Below are 16,883 nucleotides of genomic sequence, written 5' to 3'. Positions count from 1 at the left end.
GGCGATGAAGAGCAAGAAGCCGACCTTCCCTGCGGACCTGCAGTCGAAACGGGAAACCCCAGGAGTAAGGAATACGGTGATGATTCAGGACATCCAGCAGAGGTTTAAGGGCTCTGCGTTTAGCCAGGGTGAGACGGGAGAGATCCGGTAGAAGCATTAGTGGGTGATCCTTGTAGAGAATCTGGGCCGAGTCCCTGGCCTTTCGCATAATCTCCTCTTTCAGTTGGTAACGATGAACCCGACAAATAACATCCCTAGGAACATCGGATTCGGGGATGCGTGGGCCCAGTGAACGATGAGCACGGTCAAGTTCCAGAGGGGAGTCCAGTGGAACACCCAGGAGCAAGTTAAACACAGACCGCGAAGTCCCATCCAGCTGCTTAGGGTCAACAGATTCCGGGAGACCCCGGACGCGGATGTTATTCCGCCTATTGCGGTTCTCCAGGTCGTCAATAGTATCAGTCAGACGCTGAAGCTGGCGGGCATGAGCCAGAAGAGTAGAGTCCTGAACAGAGAGTTGAGCAGAAGCAGAGGAGGCAGAGGATTCAACTGCAGTAACACGGCTTTCCAGACGCCGGACGGAAGAAGAAACAGCAGAGAGTTCAGCCTTATATGATTGTTCCAGACGGAGGACATAGGCCTTCATATCAGCCTTAGTAGGAATGGAGTCAAGGGTGGCAGTAAGGCGGCGCAACTCTCCCAAGGCATCCCCCAGGGAGGTCACATTATCTGAGGAAGTATTCTGAGAGCGCAGTGACAAAGTATTCGCGCCTCCATCTTGACTGCCAGGAGGAACAACAGAGGGGCCACCACCAGACAAAGAGGGGGAGGGAGGACCTGCAGTCTGCCATGGTGATAGAGGTCCAGGGGAAGCCAGTCCCAAAGCTGAGCCCTGAGTCATGAGAGGCTGAGATGGAAGGGCAGGGGTGCTGCAGGCTCCAGAGAAGTTCATCCGTGCAGGAGAGGGAGACAAGGGAGGCCAGTCAGCCTCCAAGGCAGAAGAGGAGGCCACAGGGGAGGAGACAGTACCTTCCAGCGTGTCCTGTGGAGCACCAGCGGATAGGGGAAGGCAGGAGTCATGGAGAGGATCCCCCTGGAGCCATGGTCAGAGTCCTGGATGGGTCCCAGAGGAGCCGAACATGCCCCTTCACAGCGAGATGGCGGGCTGTCAGGAGAGGGAGGAAGCGCCGCGCATGAGGAGGACGCAGCAGACGCCATCTTGGGACCAGACTGCGCGGCACCCGGAGCGGAGAAGAACCGCTGCAGAGCGGCATTAGCTGACATCACCGGCGGCTGTGAAGAGGAGCGGGACAATCCACGACGATTTCTCCCCATCTGCAGGTAAGTTAGGAGCCGGTTGGAGAGGGAGATGTGCTGCCCGGAGAGGATTCAGAGAGGAGCGCAGAGTTCAAGCGTCCTCACGCCGCCATAGCCAAGCCACGCCCCCAAGCATAACTTTTTTATTGGTGTTTCTCATGCTGTTTTGTAATCGATGTTGCAGTTTTTATTGGTTATTTCTTTTTTGGTATTTTTTTAGTTTCTATTTTTTTTTTTTTTTGACAAGTGTAACTATGTAACCTGAGAGGCGTACTTAATGTACTGGCTGACAAATACACTCACCGGCCACTTTATTAGGTACACCTGTTCAACTGCTCGTTAACACTTAATTTCTAATCAGCCAATCACATGGCGGCAACTCAGTGCATTTAGGCATGTAGACATGGTCAAGACAATCTCCTGCAGTTCAAACCGAGCATCAGTATGGGGAAGAAAGGTGATTTGAGTGCCTTTGAACGTGGCATGGTTGTTGGTGCCAGAAGGGCTGGTCTGAGTATTTCAGAAACTGCTGATCTACTGGGATTTTCATGCACAACCATCTCTAGGGTTTACAGAGAATGGTCCGAAAAAGAAAAAACATCCAGTGAGCGGCAGTTCTGTGGGCGGAAATGCGTTGTTGATGCCAGAGGTCAGAGGAGAATGGCCAGACTGGTTCGAGCTGATAGAAAGGCAACAGTGACTCAAATAGCCACCCGTTAAAACCAAGGTAGCCAGAAGAGCATCTCTGAACGCACAGTACGTTGAACTATGAGGCACATGGGCTACAGCAGCAGAAGACCACACCGGGTGCCACTCCTTTCAGCTAAGAACAGGAAATTGAGGCTACAATTTGCACAAGCTCATCGAAATTGGACAATTGAAGATTGGAAAAACGTTGCCTGGTCTGATGAGTCTCGATTTCTGCTGCGACATTCGGATGGTAGGGTCAGAATTTGGCGTCAACAACATGAAAGCATGGATCCATCCTGCCTTGTATCAACGGTTCAGGCTGGTGGTGGTGGTGTCATGGTGTGGGGAATATTTTCTTGGCACTCTTTGGGCCCCTTGGTACCAATTGAGCATCGTTGCAACGCCAAAGCCTACCTGAGTATTGTTGCTGACCATGTCCATCCCTTTATGACCACAATGTACCCAACATCTGATGGCTACTTTCAGCAGGATAATGCGCCATGTCATAAAGCTGGAATCATCTCAGACTGGTTTCTTGAACATCACAATGAGTTTACTGTACTCCAATGGCCTCCACAGTCACCAGATCTCAATCCAATAGAGCATCTTTGGGATGTGGTGGAACGGGAGATTCGCATCATGGATGTGCAGCCGACAAATCTGCGGCAACTGTGTGATGCCATCATGTCAATATGGACCAAAATCTCTGAGGAATGCTTCCAGCACCTTGTTGAATCAATGCCACGAAGAATTGAGGCAGTTCTGAAGGCAAAAGGGGGTCCAACCCATTACTAGCATGGTGTACCTAATAAAGTGGCCGGTGAGTGTATATTGATTGACCGGTCTACTTATTGCAGGTAATCGCTAACAATTGTCATGTTATAACTAAGGGTTTGTCGTAAACCTGAAACTCATAAGCAAGTCCTGATGTTGTCATGTCTGAATTTCATATGATTTATTAAAGTTAAAATTCATTTTACGTACTGCTGGAGTTCTTTGTACAAAGCAGTAATATGACATGCATGGCCCCCCACTGCTCCTCCATATGCCTCTGATCACATATGTGATATACCTGATTCAGGCACCGATTTAACACATTGCTGGGCCCAGTACAAAGATTTCATAAGTGGGCCCCCCATCACCACCCACTACTATACCCATCTGAAAGTTCCCAAAAAATAGGGATTTTATATGGTTAAATTCAATGGGTGACAATGTGTTAACTGACTGATGGAACCTCTTCAGCTGTCAGAAATGTTTTATACACTCTTCTCTAGTAATAATCATTTTTGTTTTATATTATATATATATAATATAATATATTATATATTGTTTTAGCATATAACGGATATCTCTAGAGAGGAGGTCGGGGTATTTTACTCTATAAAGATCAGATAAGGAGAGGACAGGGTCAAACGTAAACTTTATTGATGACTCTGTGTATGTGTTGTGTAAGTGTTTGGTGCAACTCTTTTGGCTCTGCGATCTGGATGATAGTAAACGTTTAGGTTACAGCACCAATAAATTTCCTGGTTATGTTCCGAGGGGTATTACGGAAGAATAGCCCTGTGATTAGGCTCAGAAGGGTATTACATTAACCTTCTATGTGACAATCAGACAGCAAAATTATAATATACGCTCTGATTGATAGGAGAGGGGATAACATGAACAAAAGTCCATTCTACCCCTCTCCCTGGGGTCACATACAGGGTATGCACAGATGATGATGAGTTATCATTGTCTCTGCAGTCTACAGCTCATCTCCTTACCCCTCCTTCTTCCTTCTTCTTTTAACACACAGCTCTAAGATTTTGCCTGAGGTTGGCCGGGGTGGAAAGTTTAGAACCCCATATCTCAGGATCCCTTTAGGATATGAAGATTCTCATGTTTAACCCCTTCCCGACATGCGCCGTAATAGTACGGCGCGTGTCGGGTCTGTAACTATGGCGACCGCCCGGGAGCCGGGCGGCCGTCATAGCCGCCGGGTGTCTACTGCTTCAAGCAGTAGACAGCCGGCTCTAATGCCTCCGATCGGTCCCCGGACCGATCGGAGGCATTAACCCCTCCGGCGCTGCTGTCAAAGGCGCCGGAGGCGCCATCTTCCCGGCGGCGCATGGGCGCCGCCATTTTGGCAGGGATCGCCGGCTCCTGGAGCATTCTCCAGGGCCGACCCCCCCGTTGCCATGACAGCCGGGAGCCTTGTTAAGGGCTCCCAGCCAGTCTGCAAATTCTCTCTTTTGCAGGCTGGTGTATACAGCCTGCAAAAGAGATGATGCTTTTTTGCAATGCATTGCAATGCATTAGCATTGTAATGCATTGCATTAGTGATCAGACCCCCTGGGGTTCAACACCCCTAGGGGGTCTAATAAATGTAAAAAAAAAATTTAAAAAAAAGTAAAAAAAAATATAAAAAATATAAAAAGTATTAAAAGTTCAAATCACCCCCCTTTCCCTAGAACAGATATAAAAGTAGTTAAAAACTGTGAAACATATACATGTTAGGTATCCCCGCGTCCGAAATCGCCCGCTCTACAAATCTATACAAATATTTTTCCTGTTCGGTAAACGCCGTAGCAGGAAAAATAGTCAAAAGTGCCAAACCGCCGTTTTTTCACTGTTTTAATTCTGCTAAAAATTTGAATAAAAAGTGATCAAAGCAATAACATTTCCCGAAAATGGTAGAACTAAAAAGTACACCCGGCCCCGCAAAAAAAGACGCCCTATGCATCCCCGTACACCTATGTATAAAAAAGTTACGGCCGTCGGAATATGGCGACTTTTAGAAAAAAAAATTTTTAACACCGTTTTGGAATTTTTTTTAGGGGTCAAAATGTAAATAAAACCATATAAATTTGGTATCCCTGGAACCATACCAAAACACAGAATACAGGGGACATGTCATTTTGGCTGCACAGTGAACGCCGTAAAACCAAAGCCCGTAAGAAAGTCGCAGAAATGCATTTTTTCTTCAAATCCACCCCATTCTGAATTTTTTTCCTGCTTCCCAGTACATTATATAGAATAATTAATGGTGGCATCATGAAGAAAAAATTGTCCCGCAAAAATTAAGACCTCATATGACTCTGGGAGCGGAGAAATAAAAAAGTTATGGGGTTTAGAAGGAGGGGAGTCAAAAACGAAAAACGAAAATCAAAAAATGCCATCGGCGGGAAGGGGTTAAAATAACACCAAGATCATCATAATAGCCCTTGCGGATTCGGAGCAATTTGCTGTTACAAACGCTGTCGGGAATTGAGATCTGCATTGGGATCTCAATGCCAAACATTGTTATCATTGTTATGAGATTCTCCTCTTTAAAATTAATCCAAGGTCATCTTCATAGCCCTGCAGTTGTCCCACAATTTAATGTCTCTCTCCTACCACACAAAAAAGAACCCCACAAAAAAAACACTAATGCTCTATTCATTTCACCTGCTGTCTAAGGTCCGGAGTCTTCAAGGAGCTGCAGGTGTGATGTAAGTGACGTTATCACACCACGCCTACAGATCCCGAGAAAGGGTAGTGAAGCAGGGAACGGCTCCCTGCTTCATCATTGTATACAACTGGGGCAGCCCGGTGGGACAGCATATGCAGGTTGTCTCAGCGAGGCCCTGCTACTATAGGGCCCTGGTGCAAGTGAACCTTTTGGCCCTATGTTTAAAGCGGCCCTGACCTGACTACATGCCTTATTATGGAGTTATTCTATTCTAGAAGTTTAAAGGTGAGAACACCTCTGACTAGAGATGGGCAAATATCTCAGGATTCATTTAATGTCTAGTTCGGGTGACTCGGGTCCATGGCTTCTTTCAGGACAAACAAGTTTGGTCTGAAACACGCCTTGAAATAGCTTAAAACATAGTGTAGAACACTCACAAGGCTACACGAAACCTACTTATCCAACTTCTAGCTATCTAAGGCAAAAACAGTTGACGTTATGTCAAAGAGAAAGTGACATTATTATAGTCTACTCTTCAGTTACCAGAGTATAACAGGTGCACGTTCAGGTGAGGTGTCACAAGTTAAAAAACTAAACTTCTATTATCTCTTTTGGGTCTCTTTCTCCACCTCTTCAGTGACATCTGGTGCTCTCTTGTGACATCATGCACCAAGGGTCACCACTGAGGGCATGCTGAGCGTCATGACATTATGACATTTGGTGAGCACATGTGTCCACTGGTGGCTCAATAAAAGGCCTCAATAGAGATCCTGATCACATGATGACACAGGAGAGCTCCAGACACCACGAGGAAACCCAAAAGAGGTGTAAGCCGATGGCTGGCCAGGTAATGGAGGGGGTGTACATCTCACCCAGACTACTAAGGTGGGTGAGATTAGAAAACTCCAGAAAGACTGGTTCTCAGCAGATACCGTATTTTTCGGACTATAAGACGCACCTAGGTTTTAGAGGAGGAAAATAGGGAAAAAAAAAATTTAATATATGGGAGTTGTAGTTTTGCAACAGCTGCAAAGCCACATTGACAGGTGACCCTGCAGCTGTACGGGGATGCATAGAGTGGGGTTTTTTTGCGGGGCCAGATGTACTTTTTAGTTTACCATTTTGGGGAATATCTATTGCTTAGATCACCTTGTATTGAAAAAAAAATCCCGGCGGTTTATGATATATGATTTTCTACTGTTATATATATTCTAGGGAAAGGAGGTGATTTAGAACTTTTATTTCATATTTTTATTATATATTTTTAAAGTTTTTTTTTTTTTTTTTAACTATTTTATTCCCCCCCGGGGGCTTGAACCTGCGGTCACTTGATTGCAAGTCCCATAGACGGCAATACAACTGTATTGCCGTCTATGGGACATTCTGTCTATTAGTATTACGGCTGGTCATAGACCCAGCCGCAATACTAATATAGCAGTGACAGGCCTGGGAGCCTCATTAGGCTCCCGGCTGTCACCCGAACAGGTCTGCTCTTGCGATATCGCCGCGCAGGAGCCGACCTGCAACTTCACAGGTACTGGCCCCGGGGGAGAAGGGGCCACCGATACTGACCCGGCATCCGCTGTACTAGAGAGGCGGATGCCAGCGAGGGATAGACGCCGGCACAGGTGCCGGGGCCTGAGACATCGCTGCGCTCCTCTGCCCTGCATGAAGCCCGCATCCGCCTCTCTATTACAGTGGGTGCCAGGCGCCACATTCGGACTATAAGACGCACCCTTCTTTTCCCCCCAAATTTGCGTCTTATGGTCCGAAAAATACGGTAATTCTGTCTGCTGAGTGTTATTTCAAAGTTCCAGTTACTGGACTTCATTTTTAGGAATGGCAGGTAGATTGGTAGTGGGACCTGTCATTCCACCCCCCTTCAGTCCACACTTTGAGAATGTTTCGGCAGCGACTCAGCTGCAGAGAGTCTGCTCATCAAGAGAGGCTTAAGAAGTCAGCTCCAGCAGCAGACTGGGGGCAGAGCTTGGCTGGAGAGCCAAAGAAAGAGGTCCTATTTTTGGAGCTGTATCCTGAATGATTCTACTGGGTTTTGGATTGCCATTATTCTAGGTGAGGTAACCTATTCTTATGTTTAGTTAGAGCCTAGCAGGAATTTATTTTGTATTGTTTCCTTTTGTTGCTGCACTACCTTTTTAAGTGAAAATAACCTCTACCTTTGTTTTGGACTAAAAGAAACTGGACTTTTGTGTCTATGCCACCCCACCTAGCAACCCCAGACCCTGACAGAAGTAACATCAGATGAGTATGAATGTTTTTTTATTTTTTTTGTCACTTCCCCGGGCCTCCACCTATTATATTCTGGAGTCTAAAGATTATAATGCGACGGCCATTTTAGTTCACCCAAGTCAAATCTCCAATTGTCTCCAATATTCCCAGCTCAGTGCAAGTTGGTTCACCCATCTCTATCTCTGACATATGGCGAATTACAGAACACCATATTTTGGAGCTACATTGGGCTCTGTTTATCACAATACTGCCATCTACACACACCTCTGCCCAGTGGCGTAACTAGGAATGGCTGGGCCCCATGGTGAACTTTTAACATGGGGCCCCCCCACCTGACCGACACGGACGCCGAAGACCTCGATCGACTTACCCCCCCACATACCTACCCTGTTTCCCCGAAAATAAGACATGTTCTTATAATTAATTAGCTAACGAAATATATGACCTTTCTTATTTTCGGGGGATGTTTTATGCAGCGGCTGGAGCGGGGAACAATCGGCAAACGAAGCGGGGAACAATTAGCGGAGTTCCGGCATACTGCCGGTTGTATGTGATCCAGAAGGTGAAGGGGAGGGGTGTCTTATTTTCGGGGAAACAGGGTACGTGCTCTATAATGCCTCATAGTGGCCCCTGCACACAGTATTATATCCCACAGTGGCCCTTGCAAACAGTATTATGCCCCATAGTGGCCCCTGCACACAGTATTATACCCCATAGCGGCCCCTGAGTACAGTATTATGCCCCATAGTGGCCCCTGAGCACAGTATTATACCCTATAGTGACCCCTGCACACAGTATTATACCCCATAATGAACACCCATGAACAATTATTATACTCTGGGGTCTTTTCAGACCCCAGAGTATAATAATCGGAGACCCGGGGGGGGAAAGGGGGGATACATAAAAAAAAGTCACTTACCTATCTCCAGCTCCGCTGCAGTCCTCGGTGGTGTCGGCCATCTTCAATGACGTCAGATGTCACATGACCTGGGACGCAGATCTCGGTCAAGTGGCATCAGGCATGTCACACAACTAGGCCCCAAGCCTGTCTGGAGCGTGGAGAGGTAAGTAACACTTTTTTTTATGTTCTCTTACCTCTCCCGGGCCTCTGATCATTATACTCGGGAGTCTTTCAGACTCCCGAGTATAATAATTGTGTTTGTGGGGCCCGTGGCGTCCTTTACCAATCCCGGCCCCTGCCAGGATCGGTAAGTAAATAGGGTCCGTTACCGGCTGGAGTAACTCCAGCCGGTAATGACCTATTTTTTTTAAAAAAATGCAGCAGTACCGCTGCTACCCCGGTAGTTACGCCACTGCCTCTGCCTCTGCCATCAATCCTAGTAGTGAAGAGAGTGTCAGATTTACTAATTCTGTTAAAGTTTTAGACAGTGAAAATTTAGAGTAGATAGTCTTAAACTGTGCCAAATTCATCAGAATTTAATTCTGTTTGATAAATTTAGAATATCTTTAGGCTGTTTTAGTATCATTTTTGTAAAATAATGCACCAAACTTTTCCTACTTTTTCGACACACAGTGATGCACACTAAGTATCTTCCCCTTTTTGACAAGTTCTGTCCATTTCCCAATAAATTCCACTCACTTGTCAGATAAAGCACAGAAATTGTCTAAAACACTTAAATAAGGTGTAAAATATGTACGACAGTTTTTTGTGAAAATTATGCTAGAACTCTGGTGAATTTACATTACTAAATCTTCCCCATTTTTACAATAGTAATTACATACAGTATAGTAGTTTACAATATTAAATACATATAAGAGCTGGTAACTAGGTCATTTTTTTTATCTTCTAGTGCTCAAGCATGTACAACCTGATGTAGACAGAAACTTTCAATCTCTACTGAATTTGCCCTGATAGTTAACATTGGTGGGTGTGTTGCATTTCGGTTTTACATGGAGCACGCATGTAATAAAACAGTATGTACATTAAAATCTGCAACATGGAGAATGCAAGAGATAGCCATTTACATTATAATAAAAGATTATAATACATATAGATAGATACATATGCTGTAGCATGTACATATGCTAGAGGTACTATGCATGCACAAGCACACTGCCATCTACTGTCAGCTCAAGTTAGTTTTTTTAGGATTAAAGAGGTTGTTCCATTCAATACACTTATTCGCCACACTGCTATGGGGCTGCCTGGGCTGTAAAATCCGAAAACCCAGGGAACCCCATAACAGTGAATGCAGCACCAGTCATGAATGCATACCGGTGCTTCATTCACATGGAGAAGTCATGGGGGCTTTTAGTCCCACATTCTCCTTATCTTTGGGGGACCTAATGGTTGGATCCTTAGTAATGTGACACTTATCCCATATGTTCTGGATGCAATACAGTCACTGTTGTACTCTGCCATGTATTGAGATTTCCTTAATTATAGAGCATTTGTACATGGTACAGCCTGGCTGTACGAGTATATGGTATTTAGTAGTGCAGTATTTGTACAGTCCATTTGGAGCAATAACAAGTCTGTTGCGACTGTACTTGCTATTACTTCAGTTAGAAAGTATGAATGCAGTCTGGTGAATTACTGCAAATGCGAGTGACTGGGCTGCAACATGTAGTGGTGCCCTTGTAGCATGGCCTTTTACATGGCCAATTATCTGCACCAAGCATTATCTGCACCATGCTCTTATTGGCCTGTGGACATGTTCCCTCCTGCTTAGCCAACAGACAAGAATCTTTAAACTACAGTAGAACATAGGATCTGTGGTTTCCACAATTTAAGTGGTGTGAATGAAACTAGAATGATCTCATATTTTCTAATTGTCCTCTAATTAAAGTAAACTGGTTATTTATATGACTACAAGCCCAGGGACATAACTATAGGAGGTGTAGAGGTTATGGCCCTGGTGCACATTTTTTGTACCCATCATTATTTTTCCCTAGTATAATATATCTCCTGATAAGTACTTCATATTATATGCAAAATATACATGTCAGGATACAGTACCTTTGATTTGAAATTTATTGGAATAGACTAATAAGATTTAATGTATTCACTGGGACTCCATTACAATAGACAGGGTTATTACAGGGTTATGTTATAACAGGGAAAAGTACTGATCGGGATCGTGATTGATTGGAACTGTGGTTCCAAGACTAGGAATTGGGGGCATAAGTGTAGATTTGGATAGTGTTTAATAGGGTGAGTAAACAGTCCCTTTACTATTTCAATATCCTTATCCTCCCTATTCATACCACTTCACTTTCCCCAGGAATTCACCCAACACTCTACCCATGTACAAGGACTAGAGATGAGTGAGTACTATTCGATCGAGTAGGTATTCGATCGAATACTACGGTATTTGAAATATTTGTACTCGATCGAGTACCACTCACTATTCGAATGTAAAAGTTCGATGCAGAATCAGCATTGATTGGCCGAATGCTATACAGTCAGCCAATCAATGCTGGTTCTTCTCCTACCTTTAGAAGTCTTCTCCGTGCAGCTTCCCCGCGGCGTCTTCCGGCTCTGAATTCACTCTCCCAGGCATCGGGCCTGGGCAGAGCCGACTGCGCATGCCCGCACTACAAGAAAATGGCCGATTTGACTGTAAGCGGCCATTTTCTTGTAGTGCGGACATGCGCAGTCGGCTCTGCCCAGGCCCGTTGCCTGGCAGAGTGAATTCAGAGCCGGAAGATGCCGCGGAAACGCTGCACGGAGAAGACTTCTCAGAGGATCCAGCCCGACCCTCACTCGTGGACTTGGTAAGTGTAATTTGATAGAACGTTGCCTACCCCTGAAACGAGCATTTTCCCCCATAGACTATAATAGGATTCGATATTCGATTTATGTAGTGGAATATTGAGCGGCTACTTGAAACAAATATCGAATATCGAACATTTTACTGTTCGCTCATCTCTAACAAGGACCTGAACATTCTGCAACTGGCAAACAGTAAGATTGTGGTTTATTTTTTTTATGTCTGTGTCGATGTCCTGTTCATATTTTTGTTTTATACAAGTTGGGACCTATTAATTTTGTCTTGTTGTTCTACTGTAGGTGTTGAATATGGTGCATATTTAATGATTTTATTGTTGGGGGTGTGGTTACAGAAAGTTATATTTTAAAGTCGACCGCCGTTTGGATTTTTGTTTCTCCTTTGCCTTGTAGATAAAGAAAACAATAATTTTATAAACAGCATATGGTAGGATGAGAGGCTTGTTACAGATTAGATCCAGAGGCATAGCAGAAGAGGGAAACAGTAGGAATGACGTCTATGTAACAGATTATAAATATGTCAATTAATCTTGTCTGGTAATAAATTATGACTAAAGGAGTATTCCAATCTCAGAATTTATAACTATATCCATAGGATATGCCATAAATACCTGATAGATGCGACTCCCACCTCTTGGACCTGCCTCTGTCTTGGACCTGCCTCTGTACCCACAAGTGAATGGAGAGTGGCACATTTCTTCATTTACTTGAATGGAAGTTAAGAAAATGAAGAAACATACTTAAGTGCATACCACTCATAGCAGTCATTTAGGTGGTCTGCCTAATTCAGTGAAGAGACAAAGTTACCTTTAGCTATGCTAATAGGATTCCTTTGCTAAAGTCGTCAATAACGTTTACAAATAAAAATTAGGGGGAATTGTTATATTAATGTGTAACTTAACATTGAAGTTCTCTGGTAAGGAGAAAGATTTAAGAAAACCTTCTGAAGATTTAACCTGATCCTTCTCTGACACTGGCAGTGAACGCTGGCAATAAACCCTGCAGTGAAAGCATTCATTGTTCCATTTAGACATTGTATGGAAGGATGCCAGGGAGCTTTTTATGCAACTGTTCATAGACAGGTCAGGCCAAACAGTCGTATATTTTCTGGTTGTGGTTCCCACATAGTAGAAGTAAAGATGCTATGGATACCCATCAATCTACGTTCTTCCAAACTCATATGTCTCGTGTCATACGTGGCTCTATTTCCAATGAGATTATTAAACTCTTAAAGCAAAACTCTTTAAATACAGAATAATAAATAATATATGTAGCAAATAAAGCAACAGATCTGGAAATTGTAAAACTTTTATTTCATATGGAATGCAGAAGTAAATACTGAATTCTCTTTATGTCTACTATTAGGTCAAAGGGGAGAGAAACATGTCTGCCATGACTCGCCGTGACTCCTCTTCTGCTGATTTGTTGCTCTTTCTTATCAGGAGAGAAATTGTGCTATGCCTGTCTACAAGAGAAATGCTGGTTCATTGCTCTCAACCCGCCCAAACAACACTATGGAGCCAGCTTCAACGTTATGGAAAGATCTAAGACCGCCGAACATTATGGGATGTGAGTGAATAAGAGGGTATAATGAAAACATGACAGAAATGCAACTACAGGAAGTATTTGTGATGCATTTCAGATGAATGCAGGAAAAGGGTGGAGGGTATTAAATTGCTGGACAAAACATAGGACTATAGTCTGACTCACTTTCCTGACCGTAATAATAGGAAAAGAGAAATGAACACCACACCATATTCATTAGTTTGTCACACCATCAAAGAAAACATATTAACACTACCCCAAACATTAACCCTGTTCTGCATCTTAAAGGAATTTGGTCTGTAATTTACTTATCTGCTGTAGTAACACAATAACAAACTAAAGATTAGGAAAACTAAAAATAATCTACTGAAGAGTGATTTCAAGGTCAGAGCCTTTGTTATAACAGGAAAAGTATGTTCCTTTAATTCATAGACGGGGCCTTGCAAGCAGCAGGAAGTTCCTCGTCTGCTGGGTTTACCCATGTATGTTTACTTTTGTTCTTAATATATTCACAACCTTTTTGAAGTTTCGCAGTATGTTTCGCTCAGTTCTGCATGGAATGTAAAAGTGATGGATAGATAATAATATTAGTAGCCCTATTGATATGGAAACGTTTTTCAATTAATAATCTGAGTTTTCTATGTTTTCATGATAGTCCATTTGCATTCGACTATAGAAATCACATTTATATTGCCTTGATAGTGACAGTGATGGTAAAATAAATAAATAAATAAATAAATAAATCAATATCAAAAACAAAACTATAAGAATATAAATCACCCCATGGCCATTTTTTGGAAGGAGCGACTTCTACCACTCTAAATACCCATTTATAAAACATCTCCCCTGCTTTGCTCAACTTTTTTTTATCTTTTTAATCTTTTAATCTTATTCTAAAACAAAAAAAAAGGTAAACATTACTTCTCTCATTCGAGACTGCCAGGATTCTGTGTTATTAGTAGAAAAGTTCCCAGTTCCATTATAGTTGAACACTTCGGTGTCTTGACATTTCCACTGAGGCAAAGATAGTATTGCTATTGTGGGTGTGATTAAACTGAATGTGCCTCCTTGTAGAATAGGTAACCTATGGATCAAGAAAATAATCAGTTATCAGGGGCAACACGGTGGCTCAGTGGTTAGCCTTGCAGTGCTGGAGTCTTAGGTTCGAATTCTGCCAAGGACAACATCTGCAAAGCGTTTGTATGTTCTCCCTGTGTTTGCGTGGATTTCCTCCCATTCTGCAAAGACATACTGATAGGGAAAAAAATTTACATTGTGATCCCTATATGGGGCTCACAATCTACATTAAAAAAAACTACAACTCCCAGCATGCTCCACTCACTTTCATGGGGGTTCCAAGAACAGGAGAGCAAGTATGCATGCTGGGAGTTGTAATTTTAAAAAAAGAAAATAATCAGTTATTTATACTAATTTGGTAAAAAAATATATATAACGTATAACACTCAAAACTGGAATATTTAGTATAGTGATGAGCAAAAGCTTAAAAGGAAGCCTATCATTAGAAAACAACTAATGGCACATTGGAATAGCCTTTAAAAAGTTTATTCTACTCCTACCTTACATTCTTTTCTTCTCCACGCCATTTCTGATAAAATCTGTTTCTTCTGATATGCGAATTACAATGATGGAACACCAGAGGCCTTCCTCCTGTGCTCCGAGCACCCCCACGTCATAACTTTCCACCGCCCCTTAGCTCATTGTGTTTACTCCCCTCCTCCTCTTCTCTGTATCTTCTGCCTTTAGCAGGCATCAGACGCAGCACTGTAACAGACCACCAGAAAATGGTGGACCGGGCATGGGCAGTCGGCTCTGCCCAGGCCGCCATTTTCCAGTGGTCTGTTACAGTGTTGTGTCCAATACCTGCTAAAGGCAGAAGATAAGGAGAAGAGGAGGAGGGGAGTAAACACAATGAGCTAAGAGGCGGTGGCAAAAACTTTTTTGAGCTTAAGAATCCTTGGACGGCCTACTAAGTGAACAACAACCTTCCCGTATGATTGTGTACTGTGTAGTGGATCCCTTGTTGGACAAGTTGCAATAAGTGTCTAAAACAATAAATATGATGCAAGGGATATGTTCCAGATTTTTGGCATAAATTGCTCGAGAATTTTGGTACAGTAAATCTGTTTTAATATATGTTATAGAATAAAACTATGTGCTGTTATTGTTTAACCATTTTAATATTAGTGTACAACCCCTTTACGCACTGTGACCCGGACGGCTGCCTAAGCTGTCCGGGTCTTGACCGGGCGTGTGGCTCCCCCCCTCCTCCTTTTTCCCCTCCCGGCGGCTGTTGCTGACCGGGGCGGGGTTTTCGGAGGAGGCGGGGTTACGCGTCCGATGTAACTTCCGGCGCTGGGCGGGGACTTCCTTTCGGATCCCCGCCAGCGTCGGAGCAGGACGTGTCTCGTGGAGCTCTGATGGACGCGACGGCCCGACAACAGCAGCTCATGGAGCTGCTGCAACAGCGGGTAAGGGACGAGGGGACGGCTTGGTTGGAGACGCTGCTCACTGCGAGCGGCGGCTCCAGCCTGCCTCCCGCTCCACCGGTGCCGCAGCGTGAGGCCTCTACCCGGCCTAGTAGGACGGCGAGGCCTCCCGTGCGGCTGTCCCCTGATGCGGCCCCCAGTAGCCGGAGCAGGGCTCCGGCACGGGGGGTCGCACGCTCAGTGTCACGTGCCGCCCGGGCTCCTGCGCGTACCGGATGCCGCCCCCCGGTCTCTGATGTGGCTGCTAGTACAGGGGGGGCGCCCCCCCCTCCCCCTCCTCCGGTTTCCAGTGATGGCGGCCTATCGGTCCCTAGGCCGGTGATGGGCCCCCCGCCCCCCTCCCAGCATGTTACAGGGAGTGCTCCCCCTATGTAAGCCTCCCAACAGGCCTTGGTGATTGTGCCCCCTGTGGGGCCTAGTGTTTCAGTTTCTACGGTTCCTCCTGTGGCACCCCCACCGCCGCCGGGTAGATTGGCACGGTGGTTTGGGAGGGCAACTACCGCTCCTGCAGGGGCAGACAGTGCCGCACCAGCCCAGGATACGGTGGCTGGCATATCCACTCAGGTGTCTGCTCTGGCTCCGTTGCCGGCCGCAGCCTCCCCGGTTTTGTTTCAGGAGAGTGAGGAGGAGTTCTTTGATGTAGATTATGTGCCTGGAACTCCTCACATTTTGCCACCTGCTCACTCCCGTTCCCTGTCTAGTCACGCGCCGGGGTCTGGGGCCCGCTCCTACAGGAGTTTTGGGCCTGAGGATGATGTGTCGATGCGTTCCGGGCGGTCTCGGCGTTATCGTAGTCGTTCTAGGTCGCGAAGTCGCCGCAGGCGGCGGGGGTCTCGTTATAGTCGGCGTCGGTCAGAGTCCCGTTCGTCCTCTTCCTCACGTGATTCCCGTAGGTCCCGGCGATCGCATTATAGCAGGAGTTCCAGGAGGCGGAGTGGGAGGAGAGAATATGGTTCCGCCCAGGGCGTTCCAGTCGTGCCTGCTGTTGTGGTTCCTGACCCTCCTCCTGTTGTGGCTCCGTTGCCTCCACCCCTGGTCGCTTCGTCGCAGATTCCAGTGATTCCGGCTGGTGAGTTATCATGTTCACAGGCTTGGTCTTCTCAAACGCCACCTGCTGGCGGTGATGTGTTGGACGTCTTAAAAGCTATGGTTAGTCAGTTGGAAGGTAGGGGGCAGTCACTTGCTTCTCCAGGGGCGGCTAGTGCGCAGCCTGAGCCGGTTCCCCCTCCTTCTGGTTTGAGATTCCGTGATTCTTATTTCTGTGCGGTGGCTCCGTTGGGTACTCACGTCTCAGCCGAGCTTCGCCATAAGATCACGGCTAATGAGTATATTGACATCTGGCTCTTGTTGTCCCCCGATCAGATGACAGTAGATAAAGAGAGAGGGT

The 16,883-nt window shown here is 45.3% G+C and overlaps 1 protein-coding gene across 1 annotated transcript in view; it reads right to left on the bottom strand.

Moving 5' to 3' along the window:
• Positions 1-16,883, bottom strand: part of LOC142204564 (solute carrier family 23 member 1-like) — a 143,270-nt gene that overhangs the window by 112,547 nt on the left and 13,840 nt on the right. The window contains exon 4 of the mRNA XM_075275881.1: positions 13,911-14,073. Within this exon, the coding sequence (XP_075131982.1) occupies positions 13,911-14,073 (163 nt within the window). The remainder of the gene's footprint in view (positions 1-13,910; positions 14,074-16,883) is intronic.

Source organism: Leptodactylus fuscus, chromosome 5 (genome assembly GCF_031893055.1).
Source record: "Leptodactylus fuscus isolate aLepFus1 chromosome 5, aLepFus1.hap2, whole genome shotgun sequence".
Taxonomy (NCBI): Eukaryota; Metazoa; Chordata; class Amphibia; order Anura; family Leptodactylidae; genus Leptodactylus; species Leptodactylus fuscus.
The sequence above is the reverse complement of the archived record's forward strand: the minus strand, read 5'-3'. Positions and strand labels throughout refer to the sequence as shown.